Source organism: Pseudorasbora parva, chromosome 5 (genome assembly GCF_024679245.1).
Source record: "Pseudorasbora parva isolate DD20220531a chromosome 5, ASM2467924v1, whole genome shotgun sequence".
Lineage (NCBI taxonomy): Eukaryota > Metazoa > Chordata > Actinopteri > Cypriniformes > Gobionidae > Pseudorasbora > Pseudorasbora parva.
In genome coordinates, this window is record NC_090176.1 from 11912468 (window position 1) to 11931324 (window position 18857).

General features: G+C 40.1%; 1 protein-coding gene and 1 long non-coding RNA gene across 2 annotated transcripts; one reads left to right on the plus strand and one right to left on the minus strand.

The window, feature by feature from the left end:
• Positions 1–6348: 6348 nt before the first annotated feature.
• Positions 6349–8328, minus strand: LOC137075956 (uncharacterized). The gene is made up of 3 exons (XR_010905129.1): positions 7396–8328; positions 7016–7264; positions 6349–6935 (listed from the first exon to the last, which is right to left on the minus strand). It is a non-coding gene; the product is annotated as an uncharacterized lncRNA (long non-coding RNA).
• Positions 8329–11877: 3549 nt separating this feature from the next.
• LOC137075838 (uncharacterized) lies at positions 11878–16514 on the plus strand. Its single transcript, XM_067444792.1, has 7 exons — positions 11878–12368; positions 14211–14376; positions 15004–15201; positions 15341–15433; positions 15608–15700; positions 15879–15971; positions 16429–16514. The coding sequence occupies exons 1-7, from the start codon at positions 12129–12131 to the stop codon at positions 16512–16514; spliced, it is 969 nt and encodes a 322-aa protein (XP_067300893.1). The 5' UTR covers positions 11878–12128.
• Positions 16515–18857: the final 2343 nt, after the last annotated feature.

Consider the following 18857-nt stretch of genomic DNA (forward strand, 5'->3'; position numbering starts at 1 on the left):
AGACATGTTTGGCATATAAATAAAAATCTTAAAACTATTATATTTGATAGTCTTTTTTATTGAATCATACAATGGATACAAAATAGAAGGGTTCGTTAAAATTCCAACCATTGTCTTCGATCGATAGTTGGGGATTTAAACACGGAGTCTTCGGGCTCTGGAAAAAGAGAGCGTGAATATTTTCGTCCTCTTTTAGAAGTTCTGGCAAGGGTTTGTGTGGGGGAGTCGGGTTTACTCTTTAGAGACTGAATTGCACCCCTCACCTGTTGATTCGGCACCGTAGAAAAAGGAATGTTTAATTCTGCAAAGGCGCGTAGAAACTCCGACCATCCTATAGGTCTCCTGTTATCCCGAACCTTTTGCGGAGCCGTAATGTTTTTTAATAAATCGAGCATGTGCGAGCCTTTCACGGCTTTACCCCTGAACACAAACTCACCCGATTCGTTCCACGCACTTAGTTCTTTAGCTTTAGACATCTTGTCTAATATGTATCTGCTGTTTTTCACACTTCTCGAAGGCACATTCTTCAGAACTTCATCCATCACGTGCACATCAGCACCGTCATCTTCAACGGCTGTGGTAGTCGGTAGCTCGTCTTTATTAGGGGGGTCCGGTAGGGTGAGCGTTAAAACACCGGCCTCACGATCGCCTTGTTTAACGACGTTCAAAAACCTGCTTAGGGTATTGGCGTAAAGCTTTGCTTTTTCGTAAGGGCTCAAATCAGTGCGGAGTAAAATATTTCTCATGGATCCATCCAATTCGTTTTCCACCGTCTGTTGAATACTCTCGCGGGGGTTTTCAGTTTTCATCCTATCCAATTGATGTTGCGGGACTAAATACATCTTCTCCGCATACTCCATCCTATCTATTTGCTATCAAGCTCGAAAGAAATGGTATGGCCACGCTCAGGAGCGGCAAAAGGAATCCGCCCTTCTGGTTGATGACTCGTTTCTTGGCCTCTATGCCTATTTTTTTATCGGCGACAAATTTAATTTCGGCTTTTCTCTTTTTCAGTTTTCTGTACTGTTGACGATTGACCGGAATCGTTCCGTAGAGAATGTTAAGAGCCACTTCACACAGGGATAAAATGAACTCGTCGGACGCCGATTGTAAAATAAGTCGTCGTTGTTTTGGAGAAGCTTTATGTAGTAGCTTTAACACAGGGAGATGTTTACAAAGTCTGGCTGACATGTTGATCACGTTCTTCTTTTTTTCGGGATATAAACCACTTGACGGTCGGAAAGCAATCCTGTTCTGAGACGGTACTGCTCGGGAGTTTTTGCTTTATAGTCTATCATTAAGTAGCCAAAAGGTCGGTTGACCGCGTCGTGATAGCACTCCATGAAGTATTTTGTGTTTCCGGGGTACATTTGGCGCGCTAGCAGCGCTACTTGATTGACATCCCGAGGGTTTTTAAACAGAATCATATAATTGGTGTTTAAACTAATGGTTCGGCTGAATTTACCCTGTACAAACGCATTTTGAACGATGTAAACACAACTTAAATTTCGATGATGAACAAAATTCACAAATACCCTTTGAAGCTCGGAGTTACCACTGGCCTGCTCCATCAAATCATCCACGATGAGAAGATTTGTTTTAGTGACAGGTAGCAAATCATCATCATTCAGACTCTCCGGTATTCCGTGCACAAATTTAATGTCATACAATTTCAGTACATCATCATACAAAGGTTGCCAACAATCATACAACCATACAATGTTTTCAATTTTCTTGGAAATTACATTCAAGCCTTTTTCCAACAAAAGTTTTACAAAATAAGATTTTCCAGAATTTGACGGTCCACTTAAAACAGAACTGAATGGATGTTGTAGTCTGAAATCAAAATAATCGGAAACATCCTGCGGTCGTCCGTGCGTCATCTGATCAGTAGCCATAAGGAAGTGTGGTGTAATCGGGCAAAAGCCTGCGTTTATTATACACCACCTTAAACCTTTTAACGACTGATTTGTTGTGCAATGTGAGAGTCTTTTTATTCCTCACAATGTTTTCCGTTTGAGCTAGGATGTATTCGCCACTATTAGGCGACGTCACATAACTGTCAACCAGACCGATCAGGGATTCCAGACGGATGGTTTGGGAATTTTTAGCATTCAGCGTTATACCCTTCGCTTTCATACACACCGTACCTTTGCATGTGCGAAAGCCATAAGATTTCGGACCGCTGGAACAAAACTCTGTGATAAAATCGTCATATTCGATTTCGCTAGTCAGTTCGCCCAAATGATCCCCGAGAGGCGGCTCCCAGTCGCCGGGCCTAGACACGAATATGACGCTGTCTGTGTCCGAGTATAGTAGACGGTCGCCGAGTCGGTCCATCAATGCGTACAATTCCAGTCGCGCGTGCGCGGTAGTGAACGCGCCTATAAACACGTTAACATCGCGAGCCTTACAAACATCGTCTTTGAGCGGCTTATGCTGGACGAGCGCCACGTCGTCTGAGACGAATGAGAAATAGGACAACGTGTCAGTATTACCGAAAACGATTCTGGTGAAAACTTCGGGGTCGCTCACCAGAGTCGTTTGAGGTAAGTTCGGTCTTAAAGAGAATCGTCCCCACAAACTATTCAGAATTAATTTAGTGATAGCCCTCTGGGCAGCGTTGTACTTGATCTTTTCGGGGTCGAGTTGAATCCCCTCTTTTTCAAAATACTCACGTATGTAGGTCTCTTTCTCAGCGTCCGTGACAACGTTCAACGGGTAGCCCGACGCTTGTTGTTTCAAACGTAGAAACGTTTTTACATATCCGTCAAACAACGTGTCTGACCGCTGCGGGAAATGCCAAACCTCGTCGATCTTGGCTACCACATAGCCCTTCTCGACGGCTTTTAAAAGCTCTATAGATACCCAACAACCCGACAGCGCTCTTTCCTCATTCGTGTGGGTACAGCTTGTGGTCTGGTTTTGATCGTGAGCGCAGGTTCTGCACAACGGAAACATCAGTTTTCCCTGACATCTGTAAGGGAGGACCGGGTGCAGTATTTGCGGGGAGGGTACACGGTTGCTTTGATAAGACCGTAATAATTTTCAATCGGTTCAAAATCATTAAAAATGATCTGCGGGTGTTCGATCGGGTAGCTTTTCGTAGCCTGACAGTAAGGATATAACGAAGTGAAATCAAGGTAACGTATTTTCTCGTCCCCGCTCACTTTGTGATAGAGCTTATAAGCGTTAGTGCGCCCACCAAACAACGCCTCTCGAGGTCTCAGTCTCTCTGGGGCAGAATAATTAGCCATAAATTCTATCACAGAGGGGTCGGTCTTTTTCATGGCGTTCCATTCGCATTCCCAAAGAACCTCGATTTGTAAACCGTACGCATTCTGCAGAATTTCAACCTTATCCTCAAACTGTCTCCTGAGAACCCCGTAGGGTACTCCCGACAAGGGGTGTGTCTGATGAGGTTCAAAGCGACAGCAGTGCCCGTGGAAGACGCACCCCGCGTATTCTAACCCGTGCCTCACACCGTCCTGCTCATAGTAGCCGTCTAAAAAGTACTTACCGATCGAAACTTCGCCGTGGTTTACAGCGTGGTGAACGTCTGCTTTTCGACTTTTCTTAACGTACTCGAGCCATTCGATCGATCCGTTTGAGTAGCACTTATTCTGACGGATGTACGCTTTGTTATGTGTGAGAGCGAGCGTGTTTCTGTCGAGATAATGCGTTTTGAAGACCCCCATTAAACAACTGGCGATCGTCGTGAATGCAAAAGGGTCGAGTTTGGCGCATTCTATGAACGCCTCGCGGTATTTCATACAGCCTTCGCGTAATAAGACGACGTCGTTAACGCCGTACGTGTACAGTTCTTGCCTAAAGTCAAACCGTTCGCCCTGAACCGTGCTGTACCACGCGTCGAACTTTTCGCGGTCTTTATCCGACATGTTATCGTAGTTGTAGAACTTTTTGTCGGGGTAAGGTCCGACGTAGTTAGCGTTTTCAGCAATGTTAAACATGTGCGGAAAGTATGTTTTTCCAGTCATCGTTTCTAAGTCTAGCGCCGCGGGCATTTTTGCTAACGCCATTGGAAAAAATGCATAGCTATCGATATACCGCTGGGCAAACGACTCGTCGTACATGAAAATAATTTTACAGCCTTGCATTATGATCTCAATCCCGATCCCGGCATTGCAAAAATACTCGAGAATTAGAAAGGCGTCGAATCTGGATGCGTAATGAGCTATGAAGCAGTACCCGTTATATCGGGGTTGTCTGAAGCGGTCGATTAGCTTAGCGATGCAGTCGGTACCCTCAGCCGTAAATTTCTGACCTTTGAATGTGATCGCGCAAACAAAATTTGCCACGTGTCTACCGTTTTCGTAGCGCGTTTCAAAATCGTAGAAAATGTATTTCTCGCATTTTTCCTTAGGCACTAGGGGTTGTATGAAACATTGATGCACCCCACCATCCGCCAGTTCCTCACGACAATGGACGCATTTGTCCGCGGGGCATATGTGGTTTGTATTCTTCTCACCCCCTTTTACATTGTAACGTCTGCCGCATAGTTTACAGTATTTTATGATATCGCAGGCGGGGTATTCCTGACCCGGAGGTGAGTTTTTTTTATGCATTTCGAAGCAATAGCTCGATTTACAGTAACGCGAGCAATCGGGACAATGTATGGTTCTTTTAGGAAACCTATGACAATCAACGTCAAAACAGATATTACAGGCGTGTTTACATTGATGGGTTCTGGGGCTGGTGTAACTTTTGTAACAAAATTGACAGACGTATGACGAACCTAAGAAGCCGGTCAGACTCAATATCATGTAGTAATGATTGTTATACAGATACAGGAACGTCGTTTTGGGATGGGGATCGTCACAGGTTTTGTACGTTTCTAAGATCATGGCGTTCGATCTGTGAAATACGACGATTTTAATGTCTAGCGCTCGTTCAAACGAGGCTATGTCGCTAAGAGCGATCGGGTTGTGGATTGAGAAGCCGGCAGCGTTTTGGATGGAGGTAGCCAGTTTTTCTAACTCGTTCTCGGGTAGTTGAGGGTTAAGAAAACGAGCGAGACAAATAGAAAAGCATAAATTATTTGATAAATTTATGGGGGTAAATAAGCAGCTCTTTTTCTTTTTGATGACCTGACAGACGGCTAAATCTGTAAGTTTACGACGAGGACGACCCCCTCCTTGTCTGTTCATGGCTACGGTGGCGTCGATCTCGACGACGTCGTCCGATAATAACCCATCGTTGCTCTGTAAAACTTTTTCAAATTGTTCCATTAGTAAATCGACGCTGTAATCATTACCCGATGTTAAAACACCACTGACGGGTGTTTGTAGAGCGGGTGCGGACATGGTCATATTGATCGCGGGAGCGTCGCTACCGATTTCTCTAGCAAAGCCGACGATCTCGCTCAGCAAGTCGTGTAAGCGGGTGTGATAAGAGGCCAAATCTGTAGAGTTAATCTCTCTCAGATTCATGCTTCTTCTCAACGACACGCTATTGAAACGAGGTCGTGGTAAAACATGATAACCGTTACTAACCCTCCTTCTCGAATCAGCGTATCAACGTCCGTACTGCTTAATCGAGTCTGTACGGCAGGGTCAGTCACAAGTAGAGCATCGACATTACCTGAAGCTGGTCTCGCTCCCCCGGTCGACGGTTGTGAATTATCATCGGCGACAGGCTGTTCTGTAATGTCGTCGTCAGTACGCGTTGGTAGTTGATTATTTAAAACGCCCCCGTATTGTACAACAGGATTATTGTCTATGCTTAGCGCATGATCGTACTAATTCACGTTTGAATTTACGGCTAATTCAAAAAGATCCAAATCGGTCGAGGTTGATGGGAAATCTAGATTAAACAAATACTGTTCTAAAGAATCTGAAGGTGTTAAAAGATCATCCGGTAGTATACTTAGCATATCAATCTCGTCTGGTGACAGTTCTGTGTCGTCTGCGCAAAAGCTTTTTGATCCATCCATTTTAGATTTCAGACTAAAACATGAAATATCTCACAATCATAGAGTATATGTGGAATGCATACATGAAATATCATAGACCATATGTAGAAAAATATAAAAACATACATGAAATATAACAATATTATAGGGTATTGGTAGAAAAATATAAAAAGCATACATGAAATATCATAGAATATAAAAATGCATACATGAAATATCATAGAATATAAAAAGCATACATGAAATATCATAGAGTATATATGTAGAAAATATAAAAAAGCATATATGAAATATCGTAGAGTATATATGTAGAAAAATAGATGGTATATAAAATCAATACATGTTGGCTAAAGAAAAACAACTAAGGTATAAAAGTTTAATGTATTACATGTAAATGTTTACTCATCCATTGTATCTATGAGGACGTGAATAAGATGATGAAACATAAGTACCAATTCACGGTGGTATTGGGCTAACTGTCGACCCCTTCTATCAGATTCCACATCCAGGATTGATTTCATGGTATGGATACAGCGAAATATTTCGCAGTACATATTTTGAATGAAATCATCATGGCGGCGCGTCTCGAGACGTGAGGCTCGAACCTCACTCCCGCATGCATCTAATCTACGTCGAGTGTCGCGCAACTCACTACTCAGCTCAATCAATCTCCTGTTTGCGTCACGCAACTCACTACTCTGCTCAATCAATCTCCTGTTTGTGTCGCGTGACTCGCTACTCAGCTCAATCAATCTCCTGTTTATAGCCTCATGGCTGGTGCTAAACTGTTGACCTAATGTCTCTATAGAAGGTGTATCAGTGTGTGGGGTGTCAGCGGGGCTAGGCACAGGCGACGCCTCTTGGACTTCGATGTCTTGTTCCGATGGCGACTGAAAAGGATATGGGGTATGACCGGCGTTTGAGCTCGTCCAAGAACTACTGACCCAAGCGGCACGTTGAGGCGTATTCCAGTTAGCCGCGTCGTCGGTACTTCCACCAGGCCCTGCCATGTAGAAATATAACAAAAAAACTTAATGGAATAGTAGAAATTGAGTTTAAATAAAATAATGTAGCTAATCTCACCGTCGGGAAATAGACTGTCACAACTCAGCGCCGGACTGTTCTGCGGGGGAGGAGGGCAAAGCGATTCTCTGGCCTTCTTTCTCAAAGGCTCGTCGCTAGGTTCAGAGGTCTGGTCTAAACTCGATGTGGTAGGGACTACTTGATTCTCAGTGTGCTGCGGCGGTGCAGGGTCTGGTCCGTCTTGGCTATCTGTTACGCTGACGGTCTCCTCTTCATCGTCTTCTCCAGTGAGGTCGACCAGCGGGAAGTCTGGTTGAGTTAGAAAATAAATGAAATCTAAAATAAATAAATAAATACGGTTGTTTTCTCATAGAACATTGAGAGATAAATATATACAAAAATATATACATAAAAATATAGCTGCTACGGTTTTATTTTACCGTCCGCAGTGCTGTCCGCGTTGATCGTCTGAGCGGTCGCTGTAAATAAAAATAAATAAATAATTAAAGAGAGCAAGAAAATTTAAATAAGATCGTTTTATAATTTATGAATGAATAGAAAAAAGATCGCTGCTAGGTTTCAATATCCAAACCTGCCGGGAAAAACCTCTGTTATGAATGGAAAACAATTGTGAGTCGTTTTATACGCCTGTTTGATGACCCGCCTACAGATAGATGACGTATAATGGCTGAATCCTGAAATAAAACATTATTTTCAGAATGTTATATCACTCCGACGCACTAGGGTGAGCAATTTCACCATAACCGGATATAGTTTTAACTCCGGGGGAGCGGGTGGCGCTGGAGAGCCGGCTGTCGCCCGTATCAGCGATGTGGTGTGTTATATCACTCCGGCACGGTAGGGTGCGCAATTTCACCATTACCGGATATAGTTTTAACTCCGGGACGGCCGGTGGCGCCGGAGAGCCGTAGGCGTTTAAGACGGCGACTAAAACATGATTTTATGTTTTTTAAAATATACCGTAGATATATCAAAAAACAGATCGATCGCCCTTGTGAACCGGATAAACATCAAAACTACTTTTGCTAGAGGATATCATAAGGTTTAAGAGCTGTTAGCAATGTAGCACGCGCCGCTAAGCTAAACCACGTTTTTCCTAACAGGGGCCGTGCTTCATAACCACGAGGGTAAACAGTAACGCTATGCCGCCTTAATAAAAAACAAAGATAACGCAACGGTGAATAACGATTTAGCGTAAGCAGAATTAAAAAAACATAAATAGAATAGATAATCGCAGCATAGCTGCTAAGCGGCTATCGGCCGCTTCCTGTTAGACCGACATTTTCATAATAAAAGCCCATTATAATCACGTACTGGTAAAAAACTAATTTGATATAAGATTTAAGCGGATAGAACAACCTAACCGAACGGTCGCACCACGTACGGATTTAAAAAACAAATAGTGAGGCCAGAATATGTCTTTTTGATATATTTTTAAAATGAAATCTAATTACAATCAGATTTACAATCTACATTAATAAGTTGCGTCTGTCACAAAATATGTTTTAAAACGTCATAGCGGTAGTACATTTATATTAAACTGATATGGATTTAAAGAGAGTATGTTACAGACCATCAATGCATGCTTGAAATCCACAAATAAACCATTATAGCAGTAGAACAATCCACACAACATTTATATTAAACTGATATGGATTTAAAGCGAGTATGTCGCAGAAAAAACATCAGACCATCAATGCATGCTTGAAATCCACAAATAAACCATTATAGCAGTAGAACGACGGTTAAAGCAATAAGGCTGATTATACTTATAACAGATAAAACATGTTAATAACCAAATTGTATGTTCAAAGCATTATAGCATTAAATATAAAGAAAAAAAAATACATACCGTTTTGCATTTTTGCTGAGAGGGATGACGAGCCGTGATGGTATCTCCAAAATAATATCAATGGTTTTCCCGGACACCCAGACAGCTTTATTTATATGGTAGATAACCTGTTTTGTAGGAAAAAATACACCGCCGCGTCCAATAGATGGCGTCATTGCACTATGAATTTTCGTCTCACAGGTCACGACCTGTGGGGCCTTACACGGCTTGCTGTCAGACACCCCCAACACCCGTGGATGAGCTACGTTTCAAAATGGGATAATTGGCTCGTATATTACCAGGGATCTGAAGCGGTGTAGATATTTACGGCTAGCAACTGTCGCAATACACACGCACACACCACATCCCACGGGTGAGAGAGGCCGCTTCGGAGACATTCGGATGCGTGTTAAGAAACTATGTTTTTTAAAAAAGATGTGCCATGTTAGATGCAGACTGTCTAAATATCTCTAAATGATTTTGATGGTATCTCCAAAATATCTATGGTTTTCCCAGACACGCAGACAGCTTTATTTATATAGAAGCCGGCATATATTGTAGGAAAAATAGGCCGCTGTGTCCAATAGATGGCATCATTGCACTATGACTTTTTGCCTCACAGGTCACTAGCGTGTTGTGACCTGTGATACAGTGTAGCATATTTCACGGCATACTGTCACACACCCCCGACAACCATGGATGAGCTACGTTTCAAAAGGGTAGAACGAGTCCGTATTTTAGGTGAGATCTGAAGCGGTATAGATATTAAAAACAACAAGCTGTCAGGATTGCAAACGCACACACCCGACCCATGGGTAAGAGAGGCTGCTTCGGGAGATATTCAGGAAATAGGATGCCTACATGGTATGGGAGCTTTGTTTTTAAAAGATGTGGAATGTTAGATGCAGGTTCACTAAATATTGCTAAATAATATCTCTAAATGATTTTGTGTGAACCGTTTCATACATTGTATTGCTTTATAACCAGTGTGTTTTTTTACTTTGACTCTATAAACACTTTTTGATACAATTTGCTAATTTTTGTGACTCCATTTTATTTAAAACCGAGATGGTTGGTTCATTATTGTTTTTTATTAAACTATTTTTATAAACATTCAACTTTTGCGGGGTAGATTTTCGTTTCTATTATTTTAAAAACATATAAGACTTAACAGAGAAGGCTTGTGTGAGATACACTTCACAGTACAGCATGATAATAGGGAATGAGGAGGAGGAGGGTCCTGATAGCCCGAACTTCAAAGGATAAAACTTTCCGTCACAAATATATATCATACCCTCTTCAAAGGATAAAAAACAACATATATTATCATTATTAACGACTTCATATATTATTAACGACTTCAAAACATCATATATTATACCCTCTTCAAAGGATAAAAACTTTATCATACCCACTTCAAAGGATAAAAAACATCTGTCAAAACATTATATATTACACCGGTAATCCCCACCAACCCCGGAAGGTCAAAGGGCACATCATAAATTATACCCGTAATCCCCATAACCCCCGGAAGGTCAAAAGGTCACGTCATAAATCATACCGGAAACCCCTCCATGACCGTGACCCCGGAAGTTCAATCGGGCAAAAGGTCAAAAGGTCAAAGCCATAAATCTTTTTGTCATAAGCTGAATCCTATTACTACTCATACCTGCTCACTTAAATAGTGTGACGCATTTAAAACGCTTAATGTAAACACTGTTTGCACCAATAATGATTAAATTAAGCAAACGTTATTTTATAGTTGAACGTTATTCTATGGTTTGTATGTAGCCTATGGCTTTTATTTTAAATCGATTTGTTGCACCACTTAATTTTAAACACTGATGTAGATCAAGCAGCAGACGGAGGGTGATGACAGGCTAGAATCATTAGTGCAACCCTTAAACTGCCGTAATGTGAGAAAACAGTGATCATTAAAATATCAAAATCCTTTTTGATGAGCCAAAAATATATGAACGCAACACGTAGCCTACGGGTTTCGATGGGGAAAACACGTTGCATTAATGCTGCATTCATTCTGCTTTCCAGTAGCAAAGTATAGGCAAATTTATGTTGAATTTGGTAATTTAATATCACCGTCTGCATTATTAGCCTACTGACTACAAAACTGTGTTTTACATGTTTCTCATATTGATCAGATTGTACGTAACATTTGTATTATTATTAGCCTATTATTATTATTATTATTATTATTATTATTATTATTATTATTATTATTATATTAATAATAATAATAATAATAATAATAATACATTAATTGGCGTCCAAATTAACTCAAAGTGCAGAGTAGCGTATGATTCACGCCGTTTCGTTTCTGCCTAAGAAGACTGCTATTATTGGAATTCCAGTTGTCGACTCCATGTCAATAACTTCCTCTGTACCGTTTGCCAATTATAATTATTGGTATGGTTTGTGAGACAACTGTGGCATCAATATTGCATTGGATTTGTTATTTATTGTTATGTTATATATTGAATGGGCACATCATTTTAGACTGTTAGGGTAATTGTGCATATTAACCGTTTGTAGGCTATATATAGATAGTCAAGATCGAGTATATATATATATATATATATATATATATATATATATATATATATATATATATATATATGAGCGACAACCGGGGAAAACACATAAATAAATATCTATATTATTATTATTATTGTTAACAAAAATCTGTGTATTTTTGTGTTGCATTTTTAAATTATTTTATCATGTAAGTAAATAATAATAATAATAATAATAACTGTATCAGCTTTGCGCTTGCATTTCCGGTGTTTCTCCTTTTGCACAATCTCCCGCGAATTGCGTAGGCCTACGCGAAAAGTTCAAAGAAAAAATAGCTAACAGGTAAGAAAAGTACGTTTTCCTTCTTTTTTGGTTGTTCTCTGATATTGTATTGAAAGTAGATTATAAATTAAGTACTTTTATATTAGTTATTCAGTATTAGATGTCACTTGATATGCTATTTCTCAGTGATCTGTTAAACTCTTTGAAATGATGTATTAAAATGTGTAACTTAACTTAGCCGCGTAACATTAGACGTGCTATGTTATCCATATGCAAAATCACGTTGATTATACATTACTAATCATCATCTAACGTGATCTTTTTAGGCTTCATTAATAATTTAGCATGTTGTATGAGCTCGTTAGGTCAGAGTGGATTTTCTTATTACTAATTTACTAACTAATTTATGACATTTCAAAACAGGCAGCGTTAATCAACATGGGCATTTTACTTGTTTTTAGAAGCATAACAATAATACAACATTAAAGTGAATTACTTGCTATATGTATGCTCATGGAAAAATGTGTACTTTTTGTTTATCACAGGATGCCTGGGTCCACTTTTAAAGAATGCGGGTCATGCAATGTCCACATATCTGTGGCTTGCAAAACCTGCAAGCACTGTGGACAAAAGCAGGAAATGAAAAAGGCAACAAAAGCTGCCAAACAAAAAATAAACGACAAATGGGTAAAAAACATGAAAAAAGGAAACAATTTTTGCAAACTTGTAAATGCAGCCAATGTTCTGGTAAGTCACTATATTAATTAAATACATTCACATGTCAAAGTTGGCCTTCCCGAGTATGAAGCACGATGAACTGTATTGTGTGTGTGTGTGTGTGTGTGTGTGTGTGTGTGTGTGTGTGTGTGTGTGTGTGTGTGTGTGTGTGTGTGTGTGTGTGTGTGTGTGTGTGTGTGTGTGTGTGTGTGTGTGTTACAATGGCTTTAGCAAAAAAAAAAATATATATATATATATATATATATATATTACTGGTGCTGGTCAAATATTTACAATATCATTATTTATTTCACTAATTCCATTCTAAAAGTGAAACTTGTATATTATATTCATTCATTACACACAGACTGATATATTTCAAATGTTTTTCTTTTAATTTTGATGATTATAACTGATAACCAAGGAAAATCCCAAATTCAGTTTATCAGAAAATTAGAATATTACTTAAGACCAATACAAAGAAAGGATTTTTTAGAAATCTTGGCCAAATGAAAAGTATGAACATGAAAAGTATCAGCATGTACAGCACTCAATACTTAGCTGGGGCTCCTTTAGTCTGAATTACTGCAGCGATGCGGCGTGGCATGGAGTCGATCCGTCTGTGGCTCTGCTCAGGTGTTATGAGAGCCCAGGTTGCTCTGATAGTGGCCTTCAGCTCTTCTGCATTGTTTGGTCTGGCATATCACATCTTCCTCTTCACAATACCGAATAGATTTTCTATGGGGTTAAGGCCAGGCGAGTTTGCTGGCCAATTAAGAACAGGTCCTTAAACCAGGTACTGGTTGCTTTGTCACTATGTGCAGGTGCCAAGTTCTGTTGGAAAATTAAATCTGCATCTCCATAAAGTTGGTCAGCAGCAGGAAGCATGAAGTGCTCTAAAACTGCCTTGAATATGGCTGTGTTGACCTTGGACCTCAGAAAACACAGCGGACCAACACCAACAGATGACATGGCTCCCCAAACCATCACTGACTGTCAAAACTTTACACTGGACCTCAAGCAACGTTGATTGTGTGCATCTCTCTTCCTCCAGACTCTGGGACCCTGATTTCCAAAGGAAATGCAAATTTACTTTAATCAGAGAACATAACTTTGGACCACTCAGCAGCAGTCCAGTCCTTTTTGTCTTTAGCCTAGATGACACTCTTCTGACTCTGTCTGTTGTTAGATATGCCTGTGCATAGTGGTTCTTGAAGCACTTACTCCAGCTGCAGTCCACTCTTTGTGAATCTCCCCACATTTTTGAATGGGTTTTGTTTCACAATCCTCTCCAGGGCACGGTAATCCCTATTGCTTGTACACTTTTTTCTGCCACATCTTTTCCTTCCCTTCGCCTCTCTATTAATTTGTTTGGATGCAGAGCTCTGTGAATAGCCAGCCTCTTTTGCAATAACCTTTTGTGTCTTGTCCTCAGTCATCTTTTGGACAACTGTCAAGTCAGCAGTTTTTCCCATGATAGTGTAGCCTACAGAACTAGACTGAGAGACCATTAAAAGGCCTTTGCAGGTGTTTTGAGTTAATTAGCTGATTAGAGTGTGGCTGTGTCTTCAATATTGAACCTTTTCACAATATTCTAATTTTCTGAGATACTGAATTTGGGATTTTCCTTAGTTGTCGGTTATAATCACCAGAATTAAAACAAATACACATTTGAAATATATCAGTCTGTGTGTAATGAATGAATATAATATACAAGTTTCACTTTTTGAATGGAAATAGTGAAATAAAAAAACTTCTAAAAATTCTAATTATATGACAGGCACCTGTGCAATCCCTTATTAATTTAAACAAAAGTAATTTTCAGCATTTTCCTTTTCATGTCAGACTAATTTTTTACCCTTGTGATTACAGATGCACAAATTTCATGCCATGGGGAAATATCCTCTGCTTCTCCTGGGGAAAAGGGATGTGTCGGGGTGTTTTACAGCGGATGTAATAACACCCTATTCCTTTTTATCCCCACAGGAGAAAGTGTCAATCGACACAATGACAAATATTTTTTCAAGTGTTCTAAAAGGTAACTGTCCAGCTACAGATTTTCCATGTTGCAGTTTTAACCATATCTTAGTGAAACCAATTTAATGCCAGTCAATGTAAAGTAGTGTTATTTCATTAAGGTTTGACATTTGGAGCAATGGTTCCTTTCTTACTGAGCAGCTTTTCAGGTCATGTCAATATCAGGCTCATTTTAATGTAGACACTTGACCAGCTGTTTCCTCCAGTATCTAAGGTCTTTGTTTCTTCTGGAATTGATTTGCACCCTGTTCACAAAACTGCATTCATCTCTTAGAGATTTCATTTGCATTATGATGGCTGTGTGATCCCATTTTTTGTGATCCCAATAGCATACTTTTGTTTATAAAGATAAACATGGTAATTCCAGTGTTTTCTTTTAAGTGGTCAAACTTGCTTTAATGAATTCAACCTTATTGTATAGTGAAAGCAAACATATCAAGGCAAATTACAGTTTAAAATTTGTTTAATTGTACTATTATATTATTAGGTTGTCCTACTTTTATGTGTTATGTGTGTCTTAAATAGCAATATTAAATATTACTACTTAGTTTAATGGGGCTGTGGTGTGAAGCTTAGCCTTAAAGATATGCTATTGAAATTGATGTGATTTGCTCTGCTATTTGTATAGTGAAATATTCTGCCATGGACAGTGAAATAAATGCCACAGTGGTTCCTGAAGGGGAGGGTCCCAGTGAGAGCACTGGCGTGGAGGATCTTTTTACATTGATCCTTACGCCAGTGGATCTCAACCCTTCTCAACCCAAGTCTCAATCCTCTAACACCCTCGAGCCACCAATAAAAAAGAGGATCCTGGAGATGTCTAAAGGTAATTATGTATAATCTATTTAGTTGATAGATTCTGTCTGTCTGTCTGTCTGTCTGTCTGTCTGTCTGTCTGTCTGTCTGCCTGCCTGTCTGTCTGTCTGTCTGTATATCTAATCTATCCACTTACACTCACTCTGTAGACAAAGAAGACTCCAGTGCTGCTGTTCTGTCCCACTCCAGAGCCTCTGTTACAGCAGCGACTGCTCAAGAGTCTGTCCCAAAATCTATTCAAGGTAACACTGTACTGACTTGCATTAACAACTGTCTGTCTGTCTGTCTGTCTGTTTATCTATCTATCTATCTATCTGTCTGTCTGTCTGCCTGCCTGTCTGCCTGCCTGCCTGTCTGTCTGTCTGTCTGTCTGTCTGTCTGTATATCTAATCTATCCACTTACACTCACTCTGTAGACCAAGAAGACTCCAGTGCTGCTGTTCTGTCCCACTCCAGAGCCTCTGTTACAGCAGCGACTGCTCAAGAGTCTGTCCCAAAATCTATTCAAGGTAACACTGTACTGACTTGCATTAACAACTGTCTGTCTGTCTGTCTGTCTGTCTGTCTGTCTGTCTGTCTGTCTGTCTGTCTGCCTGCCTGCCTGCCTGTCTGCCTGTCTATTTATCTATCTGTCTGTCTGTCCGTCTGTCTGTATATCTAATCTATCCACTTACACTCACTCTGTAGACAAAGAAGACTCCAGTGCTGCTGTTCTGTCCCACTCCAGAGCCTCTGTTACAGCAGCGACTGCTCAAGAGTCTGTCCCAAAATCTATTCAAGGTAACACTGTACTGACTTGCATTAACAACTGTCTGTCTGTCTGTCTGTCTGTCTGTCTATCTATCTATCTGTCTGTCTGTCTGTCTGTCTGTCTATCTATCTATCTGTCTGTCTGTCTGTCTGTCTGTCTGTCTATCTATCTATCTGTCTGTCTGTCTGTCTGTCTATCTATCTATCTATCATCTGTCTGTCTGTCTGTCTGTCTGTCTATCTGCCTGTCTATCTATCTATCTATCTATCTATCTATCTATCTATCTATCTATCTATCTATCTATCTATCTATCTATCTATCTATCTATCTATCTGTCTGTCTGTCTGTGTGTCTGTCTGTCTGTCTATCTATCTGTCTGTCTGTCTGTCTGTCTGTCTGTCTGTCTTCCTGTCTGTCTGCCTGCCTGCCTGCCTGCCTGTCTGTCTGTCTGTATATCTAATCTATCCAATTACACTCACTCTGTAGACCAAGAAGACTCCAGTGCTGCTGTTGAACTACAGCTAGTGTTAGTGCTACAATCAATAAATTATTTAACATCTTTAAGTAGTTAAGACAGAAATATATATTTTGGTAATTACACAAAAACTGCTTCAAATATCAAAGAATGGAGACGTAATGTAATGTTGTCAAAGTGGTTTATGTTGGAATTTTTTTGTGGCAAAACTTTTAATAGGCATGTGACTGTGTCAAACTGTTAAACATACTTTAAATTAGGTAAATTACTTTTGCAGACATTCCATTTATTTTCTGTATCATCGTTCATTCGAATTACTAGAGCTGTCCCTTTTTACATTTATTTAGTAAGAAGAAATACATATTTGAGGAATCTATCACTTCAGTCGGCGGAAAAGGTCTGTAATTTACCATAAATGGAAAAGTAAGTGTGACGCCTCTGTTCAACTGGGTTGTCATTGGCTGTGTCTATGACGCAGAACTCGCTGTGGTTGGACAATCTTTAAACCCATATACAACGGTGTTTCACGTTACAAAATATGTTTTGGTGTCATTATTATGTTAGTAATACATTAAGTTAACTATAAATAGTCTCTATGTTGTAAGAAATAATTATTTTACCGAGATCCTAAGCCTAAGCATTTCCTCATACTTCAAAGAACTACAGTACCATGTTTCCCTCTTCCATTGATAGACTGAAGGAGACATATGGGTAATGTAGTTTAAAACGTTTTGTAATGAAGCGATAAATGTGAAATAATTTCTCTAATGGACAAATTGATGTCTAAATATGTTAATTGTGCAACGTTTTATATGAGGGAAAGGCTGATATTTTATATTTTACTGTGAGCACTTGGAAAAAAAACTAAACCAACAACAAAAAGCACATTATGCCAGTGGTTCCCAAACCTGTCCAGGTGGACCCACAGCACTGCACATTTTGTATGTCTCCCTTATCAGACACACCCAGGTCTTGCCATCTCTACTAATGAGCTGATGAGTTGGATCAGGTGTTTCTGATGAGGGAAACATGCTAAATGTGCAGTGCTAGGGGTCCTTCAGGACAGGTTTGGGAACCATTGTGTTATACCACCTTTCCATATACAGTGGGTACGGAAAGTATTCAGACCCCCTTACATTTTTCACTCTTTGTTATATTGCAGCCATTTGCTAAAAAAAAAAGTTTTCTCATTAATGTACACACAGTACCCCATATTGACAGAAAAACAGAATTGTTGACATTTTTGAAGATTTATTAAAAAAGAAAAACTGAAATATCACAGTCCTCAGTATTCAGACCCTTGCTGTGACACTCATATATTTAACTCAGGTGCTGTCCATTTCTTCCGATCATCCTTGAGATGGTTCTACACCTGCATTTGAGTCCAGCTGTGTTTGATTTACTGATTGGACTTGATTAGGAAAGCCACACACCTGTCTATATAAGACCTTACAGCTCACAGTGCATGTCAGAACAAATGAGAATCATAAGGTCAAAGAGCTGGCTGTATGGCTAAACTGAGCAATCGGAGGAGAAGCGCCTTGGTGAGAGAGGTAAAGTAGAACTCAAAGATCACTGTGAATGAGCTCCAGAGATGCAGTCGGGAGATGGGAGAAAGTTGTAGAAGGTCAACCATCACTGCAGCCCTCCACCAGTCGGGACTTTACGCCAGAGTAGCATGACTGAAGCCTCTCCTCAGTGCAAGACACATGAAAGCCTGCATGGAGTTTGTTAAAAAAAAAAACACCTGAAGGACTACAAGATGGTGAGAGACCAAGATAAAACTTTTGGTCTTAATTATAAGCAGTATGTGTAGAGAAAACCAGGCACTGCTGCTCATCACCTGTCCAATAAGTCCCAACAGTAAAGCATGGTGGTTGCAGCATCATGTTATGGGGGATCGGGGGATGTTTTTCAGCTGCAAGGACAGGACGACTGGTTGCAATCGAGGGTAAGATGAATGCGGCCAAGTACAGGGATATCCTGGAGGAAAACCTTCTCCAGAGTGCTCAAGACCTCCGACTAGGCCGAAGGTTCACCTTCCAACCAGACAATGACCCTAAGCACACAGATAAAATAATGGAGTGGCTTCACAACAACTCCATGACTGTTCTTGAATGGTCCAGCCAGAGCCCCGACTTAAACCCAATTGAGCATCTCTGGAGAGACCTGAAAATGGCTGTCCACCAACGTTTACCATCTAACCTGACAGAACTGGAGAGGATCTGCAAGGAGGAATGGCAGAGGATCCCCAAATCCAGGTGTAAAAAACTTGTTGCATCTTTCCCAAAAAGACTCATGGCTGTATAAGATCAAAAGGGCGCTTCTACTAAATACTGGGCAAAGGGTCTGAATGCTTAGGACCATGAGATATTTCAGTTTTTCTTTTTTAATAAATCTGCAAAAATGTCAATATGCGGTGCTATGTGAACATTAATAA